The sequence below is a fragment of the Eriocheir sinensis genome, chromosome 29 (genome assembly GCF_024679095.1).
Source record: "Eriocheir sinensis breed Jianghai 21 chromosome 29, ASM2467909v1, whole genome shotgun sequence".
NCBI lineage: Eukaryota > Metazoa > Arthropoda > Malacostraca > Decapoda > Varunidae > Eriocheir > Eriocheir sinensis.
In genome coordinates, this window is record NC_066537.1 from 1,071,808 (window position 1) to 1,089,102 (window position 17,295).

Here is a 17,295-nt window from a genome sequence, read left to right on the forward strand (position 1 = left end):
GTGTGTATATATATATATATATATATATATATATATATATATATATATATATATATATATATATATATATATATATATATATATATATATATATATATATATATATATATATATATATATATATATATATATATATATATTAATGTTATAAAAATATGAAAGTGTGCATGAAAGGGGAGGCAAGAGAAGAAAGGAAGTCTGTGGATTTGCTTAACAGCTAAAAATGGTTCGTTATCTCAGACAAACGTATTCTTGCGTGTAGCCATAGCAGTCCCATTTCTCCAATAAGTGAAGTCCAACTCAAGTTAATGTATTCATCTACTTTATCTTAGCTGAACCGGGTCTACAGTAAGGCCAGGGACCAATTCATACAGAATCTATCTTATATAGAGTTTAAAACCTGTATCTCTTGGTTGTGAAATGACCTTGCTGACCACACCACATAAATGTATATAAAAAGTTCCATGCCAAAGAAACTATCATAATTTATTGATGTACATTGCACAGTATCATAAACATCCATGTAATATATACAATGAAAATTGCATATGCCCTCTTTTGAGAACTGAGGAATAGCACTATGCTAGTCCTGCACTTGAGTACCAGTGATGTGCAAGACATGATGCCTGAAAGGAAAGTTCAGATTGTAACAGGAGCTGGAGAAAGAACCAGACAGCCAGCTTTCATCGTGAATCATGTCACGGTGTGCCAAGGGAATGTGAGGGCTACCTTCTTCAATGCTTATAAACACTACCAGTGCTGGCCGCGAACTGAAAAGAAAAATACACATGAGGCTTTTTTTTTTTTCTCTTTTTTTTTTATTTGATGCTCAGCCTATAGCACCAGTAGACTTTCTTGATAAGGCCTGCTGGTTGACCTCAGCCTATCATGGCATAGGCAAGTGTTTTTGATAGTGCTGCCATCTTTTTGGGTTCTGGCTGACTGCAGTAGTCATCTTCGATTCTCTTTAGAGTTTATCTAGAGTCTGGGTTGATGGGTGGTCTTTAGGACAGCATGTGGGTAGTATGTACAAGGCAACTCAGCAATGACTAAAAATTTTCAGCTTGTAGAAGCTGGCGAGACTTGAACCTGAGTCCTCCAGGACACTGTGCCCACATGCTGACTACTCAGTCACCGCCTCTCAACACCCATAATCATATATAATTAATCAAATGAATAAAAGCATATTGACCTTCAATCATCCCCCTCTCATGTGTCTCTCCTTCTTTTATTCTTGATTTGGGGGTCTTATACACTGTTTGCCTTATAATTATATAAGTAAATTCACTGCATATTAGAAGTAACTAGTACCTAACATCGGAGGCGGTGGCTGAGTGGTCAGCGTGCAGGTGCGACATCCTGGAGGACCCATGTTCAAGTCCCGCACGCCACTACAAGATGACAATTTTCAGTCATCGCCAAGTGGCCTTAGACTACCCACATGCTGTCTTGATGACCACCAATCAACCTGGATTCTAGATAAACTCTCTATACAGGATCGAAGATGAGCTCAAGGGGCAGCATTAGCCAAGCAAGATGGTGCCACTATAAAACATTTGCCTGCGCCATAATGGCCTGGGGTCGACCAGCAGGCCCATCAACAAAGTTTACTGGTGCTATGGGCTAAACCTAAAAAAATGAAATATAAAAAAAAAAGTAAATAAAAAAATAAATAACAACTAATGTATGTTTTATGACAGCATATTTCATTTGTATGTTTTGAAGCTGATGTTGACTATTCATGAGACCCACAATATCACTGGATACTCCTATAAGAGGAGAGGCAGTGGCTGAGTGGTCAGCTTATGGATGTGATGATGAGAATTCACGTTCAAATTCCACTGCTATCAACAGACTATCCTAAACGTGCTGTCTTCATTAACATCAATGAACTCTATCTTCAGCAACATTATACGAGAGGATCAAGAGGAGCACCAGGGAGCAGCATTTGTCAAGCAAGAGATGTAGTGACACCACTCATCATCATCATCTCATCGACGCCTGCTCCTAGGAGCTCCCACCAGGGGATGGCCACGGCAGAAGAGTTTCCAACTTTCTCTATCCAGACACTCCCTCCTTGCCTGCTCAAAGTTTCTCAAAGATCTTTCGCCCCTCTCCTGAACGTACTCTTGCACCCTATCCCTCCATTTCACTGGAGGTCATCCTCTAGCATTCCCTCCCTCTATCTCACTCACATACACCCTTCTGGTCATCTTACTCTCCTCCATTCACCCCATGTGGCCAAACCACTTTAAAGTCTGTTGCTTCACTTCTTCCACCACTCCACACTTCTTCCCTTCACCCCTGTGACACATTCCAAAACACTCGTACACACTTTCATTACTCATTCCATCCATTCTACTCACACCATAAGCACTCCTCAAGTAACTCATTTCCACTGCCTGCACTCTAGACCTCTGACTTTCATTCCAGGCCCACGTTTCACATGCATATGTGAGGGTTAGTACTATTAGTACTATTATTGTATTTCTCAAATCCCTTTTTACCTCCAAGCTCACACTTCTGCCATTCATGATTCGTCCCAAAGACCCTACCACCCTTTGTAGTCGCGTCTACAATATGTTGTATATATGATGGTGTAGTCATGCCTATGATATGTTGTATATAAGATGGTAACCCCAAGCACTGATGGTGAGTCGCACCTACAATGTGTTGTATGGTAACTAATGACAGATAAGATAGTAACTGTAATGGTATGAAATGTATGTGGGGAGTTAGGAGGAAGTGTGGTGGGGCGGCGATGGATGCCTCAGAGTCCCTGAGTCAGCGCGTAGACGCCGAATTCAGCATAATTGTCAAATAATCAAGAACAGTGAATGATGTAATGCCTGACCCAAGGGTCAGATACAGTGCCATAGCAAGGCTTGCTTCAAGCGAGGAGGACAGACGCTAGGCGAGAAGACAAGAGGCAGGAGCGCGAGGCTCCTACCCATGGCGAGGAGACAAGAGACAGGAACGAGTGCAAGGCTCTTATTAGACCCCTCAATAATTGTGAGTATTATAAGTTTGATGTTGTGTCATAGGATAAGGTGACATTTGGTGTATTTGATGTGGCTGCAGTAATTGTATTGTGTTGATTGACACATGCTGATGAGTTGTATTCTTTTACCTCACTCAGGTTTACACGCATATTAAAAGCGAGTAAAACAAGACGGGTCTTCTGAGTTATCCTGCCCAAGCCACCACATCGCAGCTTCACCCTTCATCACATACATTCCTTGCAATGCCCTTTCTCTTATATCTCCCTCCATACGACCATGCACATACACATAACTGATCCAAGGTACTTAAACTCATTTACTTCCTCCATTTCTTCACCATTCAAAATTATTTTGCATCCTTTTTCACATTCAATTCCCACTCTATATGGGCATACAAAATCTACAACCTCACTTCTACTTCGCTCACAAACCATTACTTTGCTTTTGTAGACATTTACTTTCAGCTTTCTCCTTTTACAGACACTATCAAAAACACTGACCCAATTTTGTAAGTCACTTTCATTTTCTGCAATGAGCATTGTGTCATCAGCAAACAGTATCGAATTCAGTACCCACTTCCTTCCCTCATCGAACAGTCTTACTCCAACTTCCCCAACTTTGCCTTTCATTTCTCTAATAACACCATCCATATAAATAATGAACAACCATGGTGACATGACACACCCCTGCCTCAAGCCCACTTTCATCTCAAAATATTCACTTGTTTCTAATTTTGACACCTGCAGATGCATCCTCATAGAAAGACTTTATTGCACTAAGCAGTTTTCCTCCCACACCATAAATCTTTAAAACATCCCACAATGCAATCCAATCGACTCTGTCATAAGCTTTTTCCAAATCCATGAAGGCAGCGTATAGTTTCTTTCCTTTTGCTATTATTTTTTCTACTACCATCCTGAAGGAAAATATCTGATCCACACATCCCCTTCCCTTCCTGAAGCCTCCTTGTTCTTCACTGATTTTCTCTTCTGTAAGTCTTTGCACCCTCTCTGTTATGACTTTTCCATATACCTTTCTGGGTATACTCAGGAGACTTATGCCTCTATAGCTCCCACATTCCCCTCTCCTGCCCTTCCCCTTGTAAACTGGGACAATGATGGCTTTCGTCCAGTCTGCTGGCACCCCCCCCCCCCCCTCCCATGCTACTTCACATATCTTGACCATCCATTTAACAACTACATCTCCTCCACACTTCAACATTTCTGCTGTGATTCCATCAATTCCTGCTGCCTTTCCATTTTTAATCTTTTTATTGCCTGATTTACTTCTTGATATGTTATAGTTCTTTCTTTATATACTCCTCCTCTACCTCTACTCAAAACTGCTGCTGTTACAGCTGCTGGACGTCCATCCTCAAAATTCATTAAGTTTTTGAAATATTCTCTCCATCTCTCTTTCACAGCTTCCCCGTCTTTCAACATCTTTCCATTCTCATCCATAACTTCATTTATTATACTTGGGGAGATATTTTCTGCATTTCTTTCATTTTTTACTTCTTTCCAACATGATTTCCTGTTCCCTTTATATTTTTCACTTAGTCTTTTTCCAAAGTCTTCATCAACTCTCTTCTTACTTTCTTTTATTGCTTGTTTTAATAATTTCATTTTGCATTGTCTATATTTCTTTTCCTTTCCCTTTTTACTTGTTCAGCCACATTTCTTTCTTGAGTTTTCTTAAAAAGTTCCCTTTTCTCTTTTACTATCCTCCTTATCTCTTCTGTCCACCATGAATTTCCTTTTCCTTTTCCATCTCTCACCACTTTCATCCCTAACACCACTGTAAATAGATACTGTCCATACCCCCAAATAGCAAGGGTTGACCATCTTATCTCCCTTAACCCGTCCACTGCGACCGGCACAGATATGGCTGTCACTGGTAGCCTGGTAACATATAGTCCCAGGTCTTTCTCTGCCTCTGTGGTGGATAGTGGAGTATTTCCCATGTGGTATTGGTATGCTGGATATCCCCTCCCAAGGTGCAGGACTTTACATTTTTCTTCATCGAATTAATTGTAGCAGCAACTTTTTGTTCCATTCCTGTAGCTTGGTGATGTCTTATTGTACGAAATCCACAGCCAAGGGGTTAAGAAAAAGCCTAACAGCACTCTAACTAACTAATAGGGAGCATACACCAGGGAGCGCGTCACTTCACCCACTCGCGGCCTCCACCCCTGACGGTTCCCCCAAGCAAGCCTCCATGTGGCTACCGTTCCCATTCCAAGCTCCTCTCAGTAGAATCAGTCAACTTGCCCCAGCCATGAGTTACATGGGCATCCCTTTGGTCTTCTCCAATCACTGCTGTTTCATACAGGAACAACCCTATAAGCAGGAGTGATGTGTGCCATGTGCCTATACAGCCAGAGTTGGCATTCATGGACTAAGAAGGTAACAGGCCTCGATTCAGTTTCATCAAGTAGTCGCTGGTTCGGCATAAAGTCATTCATAAATAAATTAATAAATAGTGGTTTATTATTGTTCAAGAAAGTTGTATAGAACATTAGGATGAAAACTTTACAACACTGTCTTGACTTACAATTCAACTATTCTTTTAAGTAATATCCTGTCTATATAAAATAGTTCCCTACTTTAAACAAAAGAATTGCATTTACAATGATCTTCGAAATTAGATTAAAAATGTATAAATCATATAAAAATTAGATTAAAAATCTTCGTCTGTGGTCAAATAAACTGCAACTTTAGAACAACACAACGCATCACTCACCTCCGTCAGGGCGGTCACCTTTGATGACACAGAGCGAGTCAGCACGAATGGAAAAACAACCAACCAGTAGTAACCGGGCGCCCGGCAACCCTACAGCGAACCAGCCAACCTCCAAGACCAGACGGGGAACACAACAACGCAGCCAACGGCCTAAGCAGCAAAACCATCACACCGTCGCCAAGAGCCAACCAATCCACTGCCACGACCCTACCCGAGCATTTCCCAAATTGGCTCCCTCGTTATTTCAATTGCTTCGCCAACTGCTCCGCTTTGCTGAATCAATCCGTCTCGAACGACCAAGCAGTCGAGCCTAAACTATCAACTAGCCTACTTGAAGTATATATTTACAACCACATGTCAATAAAATTGATTTGTTATTTTTAGTCATGTCATATCATTCATCACATTTGGCAACAAATTAATTTAGTTTGGAGACTATGTGATCGAGGTATATTAGAAGTTTTGTATCTTTCCTCCCATGGTGTACAGCCTGTAGCCTTTGCCTCCCTCTTCCTGTGTCCCTGCCATGTATAGTGAACATATTCTGCAGAAAGTGGTGCCTGTGTTGCTCTGGTTTTAACGTGCTTTTTCCAAATCAAAGAGTTGAGTCTTCTCCTCTAAGATACAAAGATTCTGAATTTGAAGTAATTAATGATGAATCATAATTTACATATTAGTTACCAAGAATAATCCTAAAGCACCTTTTCTGTATATAGCTAACTAGCTGTGCTATGCCTTAATTAGTCCGGGATGCCAAACAGGGGCAGCGTATTCTAAAGAAGTTCTGATATACCAGTGATATAATACTAACATAGTGTTGACATTAAAACCAAACTGACGTGCCCTACATAACATGAATATACAGTAAACTTTCGATAAAATGGACTAATTGGGGGGAGCTTAGTCCGATAAAGCAGAAAGTCCATTACAAGTGGCGAAAATATAAAACAAAACAAAATACAGTAGAGCCCCATTTAGCGCGAGAATTAGGTGGATGAACGCGGTCGTGCTAACTGAATAAAGTAACCAATATGAAAAAAATTATTTGGTGCACACGTGGGTGTGGCGCGGCCTCACGACACAGCCAAATGGCCTTCTGTTTATGTTTGAAATTCCATCCGGCGCGGCCCACCACCTCACAGTGTGTGTCACTTTGCAACGCGGCCTTGAGGCAGGAAGCGACGCTGACAGCCATGGTGTACACATTATCTACGCTCCACAACGTCTGCAGTCTGGATAAATAAAGACTTTTGGATCTGTTTTATTGATCTGTACAAGAGCCATCCATGTTTGTGGAACATAAACCATGAATTGCGTTGTTGTCGTTGCTGCAGCGGTGGGGCTCAGAGTGACGGCTGCCGCCCGGTATTCCGTGAGGCCGCCTCACAGTGTGTATGCTTCATCTGGCCAACGAGGCTCCGCCCACTTACGGCCGCCAGACAGGCCGCATCGTATAGTGTGTGTCGGCCTTTAACCCTTTCATTGCTAAACGCTTGCAGCAGGCGTTAGGCGTATTTGCTGGTGGCGCTAAACGCCCGCTGCGACCTCCACCTGCACACAAATCTCCTGCATATGAGAGTGTTCCAACACTAATTCTCACAACACAGGATTGCCAATTGAGTGGATTCTTCACTAAATTTGGTGGAAAATCATATCAGCCTAGCGGGGCAAATCTACGGACGAGTAACTGGTGGATGTTCTTGCCCAATATAGCAGCATTTTTGCATAGCTTCACCTATCACCGACTGATTCTTTGACCAAATAGTTGTAAATATTGCAGTTGGCAATGCTCCCTTGCCAGAATCTGAAGAAAAGATGTCCGCAGTTCCCTCAATATGGCTGATCATCCCACATGCACCGACGTAAGTGTTAACATTCAACACTCCCTGAACGTGCACGTACATTCGCAAGAGAGGCATACATAACCGACTCCTATAGATCTGGACCTCCTCTTTCCAATGGTGCTTTTGGTTTTTAGCTGTGATGAATAGTTTTTGAGATACAGAGGTTAAAAGAGACCCCCCATTGGGCTGCCCGACTGCGCCTGAGGGGATAGTCGCGTCCACACCGCGCGCAAGGAAAGGGTTAAGGCAGTATCACACTGGCCGTTTTCTTCTAACCGTTGTGGCTACTGGCAACTCCCGTGCGCCCATCCGGGAACGAGTTGTCGGTTCACCGTAGCCTGGTGTCACACTGAGCCCTTTTCTTTCCACCGTATTGGCGGCAGTTTGGACAACCGGCAAATCCAACTTTTCCGGGTGTGCGTCACACACGGCCAAGGTCAGTTGCCCGTATCCACATCCACAACGTAAACAAAGCACTTGCCCTGTATCAACATGGCGTCGTCTGCTAAAGTAAGGGCTGTCGCAGCTTGTGTCGCGCATCATGGTGGCCTGGCGCAATTTTCAAAATTCAGTTGTGGTGGTTGCTCGCGCTTACTGAGGCTTTCGCGCTAATTAATTTTTTTCTTGGTAGATGGTTGCTCGCGCTAACTGCGGTTCGCGCTAATTGATCTCACGCTAAGTGGGGCTCTACTGTATTACCGACGAACCTAATAAACACACACACACACACACACACACACATATATATATATATATATATATATAGATATATATAGCTATATAGATATATATATATATATATATATATTTATCTATATATTTTTATGTATATATATATATATATATATATATTTATATATATATATATATATATATATATATATATATATATATATATATATATATATATATATATATATATATATATATATATATATATATATATATATATATATATATATATATATATATATATATATATATATATATATATATATATATATATATATATATATATATATATATATATATATATATATATATATATATATATATATATATATATATATATATATATATATATATATATATATATATATATATATATATATATATATATATATATATATATATTTGCGGACCTCCATTTGCGGATTTGATTTGCGGACAAGAGTCCGTGGGGTAAAAAAAAAAAAAAAAAAAGTCCGGGACAAGTCGATTTCAAACTACCGCGCCAGACAAAGTTCGCAAATCGGGCACTAGATGGCAGCGGGCGGACATACGTCTAGTACTGGACTGTACACAAGTCTGCCGCGTCACACGAGTGTTGTGCTTACGTGCTTGTCGTGGATACACCTCTTCTTCACAACGATGCCACCCAAAAACCCACCAAAGAAAGTAACCAAGCGTACAGCTAAACCTGTGCACCTTTCTGTGTCGCAAAAACTGGAACTTTTACGTAAAATAGATGGAGGAATGAGTGTTGCCCAAGTCCGGGGGTGGGTTGTGTTTCCCGGACATATATAGGGTAAAGTCCGGCAAGGGCATTTTCCATTGCCGGACATTTGCCATTCCCGGATAAGCCTTCCCCCCTTTTAGTCCGGCAAATCGAGGGTTGAGTGTGTATATATATATATCTTTATATATATATATATATATATATATATATATATATATATATATATATATATATATATATATATATATATATATATATATATATATATATATATATATATATAATATATATATATATATATATATATATATATATATATATATATATATATATATATATATATATATATATATATATATATATATATATATATATATATATATATATATATATATATATATATATATATATATATATATATATATATATATATATATATATATATATATATATATATATATATATATATATATATATATATATATATATATATATATATATATATATATATATATATATATATAGCTTCATTCCGAAGGTATAGCACTAAACTCAAGGATCGCAAAACTCGAGGTACTAAAATACATGAAAAAGCGCTTATTGGCTCTGGCCTATGGAAAAAAAAACTTTTTTTTTCAACTTGACTCCCTAGTTATCACAATTTTTTTTGACTTTACTCTCTTGTTGTAATGCCCCGAAATGTACTACAATTGTAATGGTATTTTTCCCCATGTAAATAGAGTTAACCTGGGGTGTTTGTGCAACCAGTTATATATGTATGTGGGTTTCTCATGGCAGAGAGAGAGAGAGAGAGAGAGAGAGAGAGAAAGGAAAGAAGGAAGTACACAAGAGAAGGAGAAAAAAATGAAAAGTATGAGAGGAGAGAGAGAGAAAGAAGTTTGAGAGAGAAGGGAGAGAGAGAGCGAGAGGGAAGAGATGGGTGTTGAAACAAAGAGGCCTGTTGTGCTCCCATATCTCCCCTACAATCTGTAGTGTCAACAAAATTCAGAGGTGTCAGGGGTCAAAACAGGGTATCGTTGCCAAAAGTGGTCAATCTGCCTTCTTTTAATTATTGCGGGAGAACGGTAAATATTTATAATGGAAATAAAATACCAGTGACCTTATATTGATATTGGAGGCCTACCAAGGAAATCTCAGGTCTCAAGCAGGCCTAACCTGCGACCAGTCTGTCATTCCGTGACGTCACACCAAGACGTTTTGGGGCCGAGACTAACGCCCCTTCCTCGCCCTAGGTTGTGGGAGCAGGCTCATTCTCATGAGCGACATCACCCTTTCAGGTGAGGAGAGCTGTTCACGGTGTTCAACTCACTTTGGCTATAATACTATAACTGAGACTGGATTCTCATGAGCGACATCGCCCCTTTCAGGTGTGCCAAAGGCAAGCCTGACTGATGGGAAGCTGGGCGTCGCCCAGTCCAAGGCCAACATGTAGCAGTAAACACTTTTGAAGCTGCGTTGTGGGGGGATTGCCTGTGGCAGGGTGTGTGAAGAGAGGAAGGAAGGAGAGGCCAAAAGGGTGGTATGTGTGTTGTTCTCAGGGGTAACAATGGATAAGCGCAAACACTCACTAGTTTTAGTTAGGACTTAATTAAGGTGTGGAATGGTGGAGTCTGTGTTTCCCCGTGTGGGTGGAAACAGTTATTATGTTGGTGCTACTTATTGCCATGTGTGCATGCTAGGTTAAGGTGTTAATGTTAACCTGTATTCATGGTATTTACAAGTGTAATTAGTGATGTAAGATACGTAAGCTAACCTCTAATAAGTGGACCCTGTCCTATGACCCTTAGTTCACCATCAGAATCTCTAAACAACAATTACCTCAAGTAACTTTCTTAAAGTCGCGTTACCTATATTACTTGGGCTGGTGATGATCCTGTGTGTGATAATGATGCCTTATAAGACTGGGTGTGGTTTAAATGATCAACAATTAATTCTACTTTGAGGTATAATGAACCTACATAATTAATCAAAAGAGTGCCCATGAACGGCACGACATTGTTATCTCAAAATACATACCTTGGTAATAGGCAGAAAATGGGAAGTGAGAAGAGGTCGTTCTGAAGCCGCAGTTGAAGGCAGCTGCCTTACAATTGGCTGGCAGTTTTGAATACACGCTTGTGATCCATGTGGTGTCGTCTGCTAATGTAAGGGTGGTTGCTCGCGGTCACTCGTGGTACAGTTGGACAAACCTATAGCTTCTGGTAGTTTTCTATGTGTTATGGTATAATCTGCTAACTCTTTCTGTTATAAATCATTAAATCACTAACATCATGATTGACTTGTCAATGCCTATTGAACGTAAACTGCCGCCGCAATCGCAAAATAGCTCACAGAGAGGTTCAACTTGCTTACTGCTTCCATATCTCCCTCACCGCTCACAAAGACCACAAGCGGACAAAAAAGAACAAATCCAGGCAAACTAACACTTTTAATGCTGTGTATTCCCACAGCGCACATGCGTGGTGGACAGCAGAATGACTAATTTCAGCAGGAAGATATTTCTCGCAACACCGGCCAGTGTAGTGGACCTTCTTCTTTTGACCTGTAACGCTTTGTATCGCTTCTTAGGTCCTCCTTCTCCACATTTTTATACTTCACAACATACACTTAGGGCCGCTTTCACAGTCATTTTTTTTGTATTGATCGTTACCAATGGCGGTGATCGCCGCTCTAGAATTTCCACGTGAAACTGGCCGATGGGTAGTGATGTGATGTGATGGTGTTGGAGGTATTGCCTCTACAACGGCACCTCGTGGCGGCTGCGGGGTTGGCCTCACCCCGCACCTTACCACACACTCTCAACACCTGTCACTTTCTCTGCAGCTACAACTACCCCATAGGCCAATTTCACATGGAAAACTAAAGCGTCGATCACCGCAATTGGTAATGATCAGAACAAACAGTGACGCACTTATACACTTCACTCTGAACTTGGGTGTTTTCTGTTCTTTTCTTTCCCTGATTTTGGTTTTCTCTGCCCTTTTGCTATTTCCACTGTTACTTTTCACCGTCGCTGCCATGCATTACAGGTCAAAAGAAGAAGAAGAAGAGGAAAACATCACTGGGAGATCTACAATTTTCATAGACTTGATAAAAAGTGTTTTGGACTGTGGTTCCACAGCACGGGGTGTTCTCTTATCTTGTTAATCAAGTAGTAAGCAAAGCAGTTCTGCCAGTCCATTTTACGAGTCTCTTGGTGGGCCATCTTCCACTGCTCCTCACTCCTCAGACACTGCTGTCGTCTGTTTGTTTACATACAGGCGTGAGGTACCCACGTACCCACTATTTCCATTCATACGGACAACCAACAACTCGCTCCCAGTTGGGCATACGGGCAACTGTGGTTGCCCATAGCCTCAACGGTTGGACACCGCCTTTTAAGGCAGCACGCATGACGCCGACGGTAGGTAGACGTGACCAATGAAGGCACCTTGTATGCCAAGGATGGCGTGCACCTGTCACTCCAGGGGGTGGAGGTTCTCGCAGACTCCCTCGAGCGATCACTTAGCACCCTACAGAATTTTTTAGAGTAGGCAAGGGGGGAGGGCCTGTCAACGCATCGCAGACTGGGACTAGGGGGCGCAGGAGAAATCGAAAGGATATAAGAAAGGATGGGCTAACGGCTAATTACACCAACAGTAGGAGTCTCAGGAACAAGATAGATCTACTGAGGGGGAAAGCATGTGTCGAGAAATTTGACATTATAGCTATCACGGAAACATGGGTGGATACTGCCAACAAAAACTTCATGTCTGAGTATGAAATAGATGGTTACCAGATGTTTCACAAAGATAGAAAGGGAAGAAGGGGAGGGGGGGTGGCACTTTATGTTAAAGACACACTTAAATGTTCCGCTAACAACTCTGTTCAAACAAATGGTGACTCAGAATCAGTTTGGGTGGACGTCCACAAAGGGAAAGACAAACTAATTCTAGGGGTTCTTTACAGGCCACCCAACCTCAGCAGGCAGGACACTGATATATTACAACAAGAGGTAGGCAGGGCGAGCAGGAGCAAAAATGTCTGCATAATGGGGGATTTTAACTATAGGAATATAGATTGGGAAGGCGTGGTGGGTGATCTAGAGTCTGAGGATTTTCTGAAAGTAATACAAGATAATTTTCTCAAGCAGGCAGTAACAGAGCCCACCAGGGGTAACAACATTCTGGACTTGGTCTTAACTAACACCGAGTATATGATCAGTGAGCTAGATGTTGGGGGAGAATTAGGTGGCAGTGATCACAAGGAAATTAGGTTTAAATTAGACTGGGCGGTGACCCATGAACTCAACCCTGTGTTGGTGCCTGACTTTAGAAGAGCTGATTATGAGGGGCTCAGAAGACACCTTGAGGAGGTAAATTGGGAAACCTTAGGGCTGGATGAGGGCCAGATCTCAGGGCTGGAACCGGAAAGACAGGGGAACCATGTAGATATGACCTACAATAATTTAGTTAGAGAAATTGCAGAGGGTCAGAGACAGCATATCCCTTACCAAGCACGTAGGAAGGAAAATAACGACCCCAAATGGATGACCCGCAGACTCAAGCATGAGATAGGCCTGAAGAGAGGAATTTATAGGAAAATACAGAACGGAGAGATCCACCTCAGGGGTAGGTATGTTGAGCTAGCCAGGTTGGTGAAGAAGAACACCCACCTAGCAAAAAGAAATTATGAGATTAGGGTAGCCAACGAGGCCAAGAGCGATCCCAAGGGCTTCTTCAAATTGTACGAAACGAAAACAAGGGACAGAATTGGACCATTGAAAACAAACACGGGCAAGCTCGTTGAGAATGGAGAAGATATGAGCCAAATGATGAATGACTATTTCCTCTCAGTTTTCACGCAGGAAAATCTAACAACCATTCCGGAGAGAGTTCTGATATATGAGGGTGACGAGAACGACAAGTTGAGGGATGTGATCATCACTAGGCAAGTAGTCCAGGATGAGATTGGTAGGTTGAAGAAAAACAAATTGCTGGGCCCAGACGAAGTATTCCCAAGGGTGCTGAAAGAGTGCAAGGAAGTCCTTAGTGGCCCTCTTGCCGATATCTTTAAGATGTCGGTAAATACTGGGTATGTGCCCAATCAATGGAAAGTAGCTAATGTGATGCCGATTTTCAAAAAGGGAGACAAGTCAGCCACCTCAAACTATCGCCCAATTAGCTTAACATCAGTTGTAGGAAAGATGTTAGAGTCAATTATAGCCCGGAGCATTCGGGACCATCTAGAAAAGCATAATTTAATTCATGACTCACAACATGGGTTCACAAAGGGTAGGTCTTGCCTTACTAACCTGTTGTCCTTCTACACTAAAGTAATCGAGGCGGTTGACCGAGATGAAAACTATGACATATTATATCTAGATTTCAGTAAAGCGTTCGACAAAGTCCCTCATCACCGGCTATTACTAAAATTACAGGCTCACGGCATAGCTGGGAAAGTTTTGAACTGGATCAGGGCGTGGCTTAGTGGTAGGAAGCAGAGAGTGCAAATCAATGGTAGGAAATCTGAATGGGGCAGTGTTATGAGTGGAGTCCCACAGGGGTCGGTGCTGGGTCCTCTGCTTTTTATTATTTACATCAATGACTTGGACACAGGAATTAGTAGCGATGTCAGTAAGTTCGCAGATGATACCAAGATCGGTAGAGTAATCCAATCAGACAGCGACGCTACCGTTCTCCAGGATGAGCTTGACAGACTATATGATTGGGCGAGGAAGTGGCAGATGGAATTCAATGTCAGGAAGTGTAGCATTTTGAGCGTAGGTAGGAATAACCCCTTACACAATTACTCCTTAAATGACACTCCTCTAAGCAGGTCTGGGCGTGAGAGAGACTTAGGAGTCCTAGTGAGCGCTGACCTCTATCCTAGGGCTCAATGCATTCAGGCTAAAAATCGGGCAAACAGAGTACTGGGTTTCATCTCAAGGAGTGTGAGCAATAGGACCGCTGAAGTCATCCTCAAACTTTACTTAGCACTAGTTAGACCTCATCTCGATTATGCAGTTCAGTTCTGGTCCCCCTACTATAGAATGGATATCAAGATGTTAGAATCTGTACAGAGGAGGATGACAAAGATGATTCAGGGGGTGAGAAACTTGCCTTATGAAGACAGGCTGAAGCAGTTAAATCTACACTCTCTAGAAAGGCGAAGGTTGCGAGGAGACTTGATCGAAGTCTATAAATGGATGAAGGGATTTAATAAAGGGGATGTCAATAAAATTTTGAGAGTGAAAGAGCCAGGTAGGACGCGTGGCAATGGTTTTAAGTTAGACAAATTCAGATTCAACAAAGACATAGGCAAGAATTGGTTCACCAATAGAGTGGTGGACGAATGGAACAGGCTTGGGAGCCATGTTGTGGGTGCCAATACCATAGATACATTCAAGAAGAGGTTAGATAAAGCCATGGATGGTGAGGTAAGGTGGGGTTGAGTGTACAGGAGCTGCCTTGTATAGGCCAACCGGCCTCTTGCAGACTCCTTACGTTCTTATGTTCTTATGTCAAAGGAGCGCGAAACTCATGGTGGTAATGCGCGAAAGTCGTGATGGTAAGAATTTAGGAATTTTTTTTTTTTTTTTTTTTTTTTTTACATCTATGGAGACAGTGCAAGGGTGTAAAAAAAAAAAAAAAAATAAAAAAAAAGGGCCCGCTACTTACTGCTCCAGAACAGAGGTTAAAGGAGTGTTCGAAATCAGAGGTCAATTTCGGGAGGAGAGGTGTCCTGATACTCTCCTCTTGAAAGAGTTCAAGTCATAGGCAGGAGGAAATACAGATGAAGGAAGATTGTTCCAGAGTTTACCAGCGTAAGGGATGAAAGAGTGAAGATGCTGGTTAACTCTTGCATAAGGGGTTTGCATGAGTAGCAAGTCTTGTGCAGCAGGGCCGCGGGAGGGGGGGAGGCATGCAGTTAGCAAGTTCAGAAGAGCATGCAGTCAGCATGAAAATATCGATAGAAGATAGAGAGGCAACATGGCGGCGGAATTTGAGAGGACTATCAGTATGAGGAGGAGAGCTGATGAGACGAAGAGCCTTTGATTCCACTTTGTCAAGGAGAGCTGTATGAGTGGAACTCCCCCACACATGAGATGCATACTCCATACAAGGATTGCAAAACTCAGATAGCGCAAAACTCGAGAGGGTACTGTATATATATGTATGTATGTATGTATGTATGTATGTATATATATATATATATATATATATATATATATATATATATATATATATATATATATATATATATATATATATATATATATATATATATATATATATATATATATATATATATATATATATATATATATATATATATATATATATATATATATATATATATATATATATATATATATATATATATATATATATATATATATATATATATATATATATATATAGTCTCACCCATCATTTCTCAACGACATGTCACTTAATTGTGACCCCGCTCTAATTGTGACCCCAGTTTCAGCGTACGGATGCATTGACGCTAAATAGGAAGGCAGAGAGGGAGGAGGAGGCAGAGAAGGGGAAGGGAGAGAGGGAGGAAGGCAGAGAGGAGGGAGGGAGGCAGAGGAGGGGGAAGGGGAGAGAGAGGAGGGGGGCAATGGGCGTTAAGGCGGTGTCACACTAGCACTTTTCCGTCGATTAATGCCATTTCCGATTTCGATTTTCATCGTTCGCATGAACTTATCGCATGAATTTGTCAGGACGATCAGGATCGTTTCCTCCTGCAAATTTCCGCCTTTGTTTACATTTCCAAGACCAAGACCGAGACTTTCCGCGTGGCTTCAACCTGTCTCAGCGCTCTCCTGCAGTGACAGCCTTCCTCATCCTGGTGTCACTTCTGGCAATGAGAGGTGTCACTAACTCCAGAAGTCTGTGGTACTGGCTCTTGTCGAACCTGATCCAATTCTTCAGAGTCTCATGATCCTCTAAACTCAGCTCTTTTAACAGCCTGTGGTACACTTTCTCTTTCGGCGAGGCCAACCATGGCGCATCCATGCATGCTTTTGGCTTGTTTAGCTCGTCTAAGTCTCACAATACACAGTAGTAGGTTCAGAGCAGCGTATCTTTGCCGCAGCGTGGACTCCATGTTTGTTTACATTCCCATGGTCTGTGCCGACGGAAAGTTTCAGGCGAAACACCGTTTGTGTGTGACAGGCGCAGCCAAGATATCGGCGATTTTCAGAAAACGACGGAAAAAGTTGACGGAAAAAGTGCTA

At 41.5% G+C, this 17,295-nt stretch overlaps 1 protein-coding gene across 1 annotated transcript in view; it reads right to left on the reverse strand.

Moving 5' to 3' along the window:
* Positions 1-468: 468 nt before the first annotated feature.
* Positions 469-17,295, reverse strand: part of LOC127004763 (uncharacterized) — a 31,283-nt gene continuing 14,456 nt past the window's right edge. The window contains exon 3 of the mRNA XM_050872871.1: positions 469-770. Within this exon, the coding sequence (XP_050728828.1) occupies positions 584-770 (187 nt within the window). The 3' untranslated portion in view covers positions 469-583. The remainder of the gene's footprint in view (positions 771-17,295) is intronic.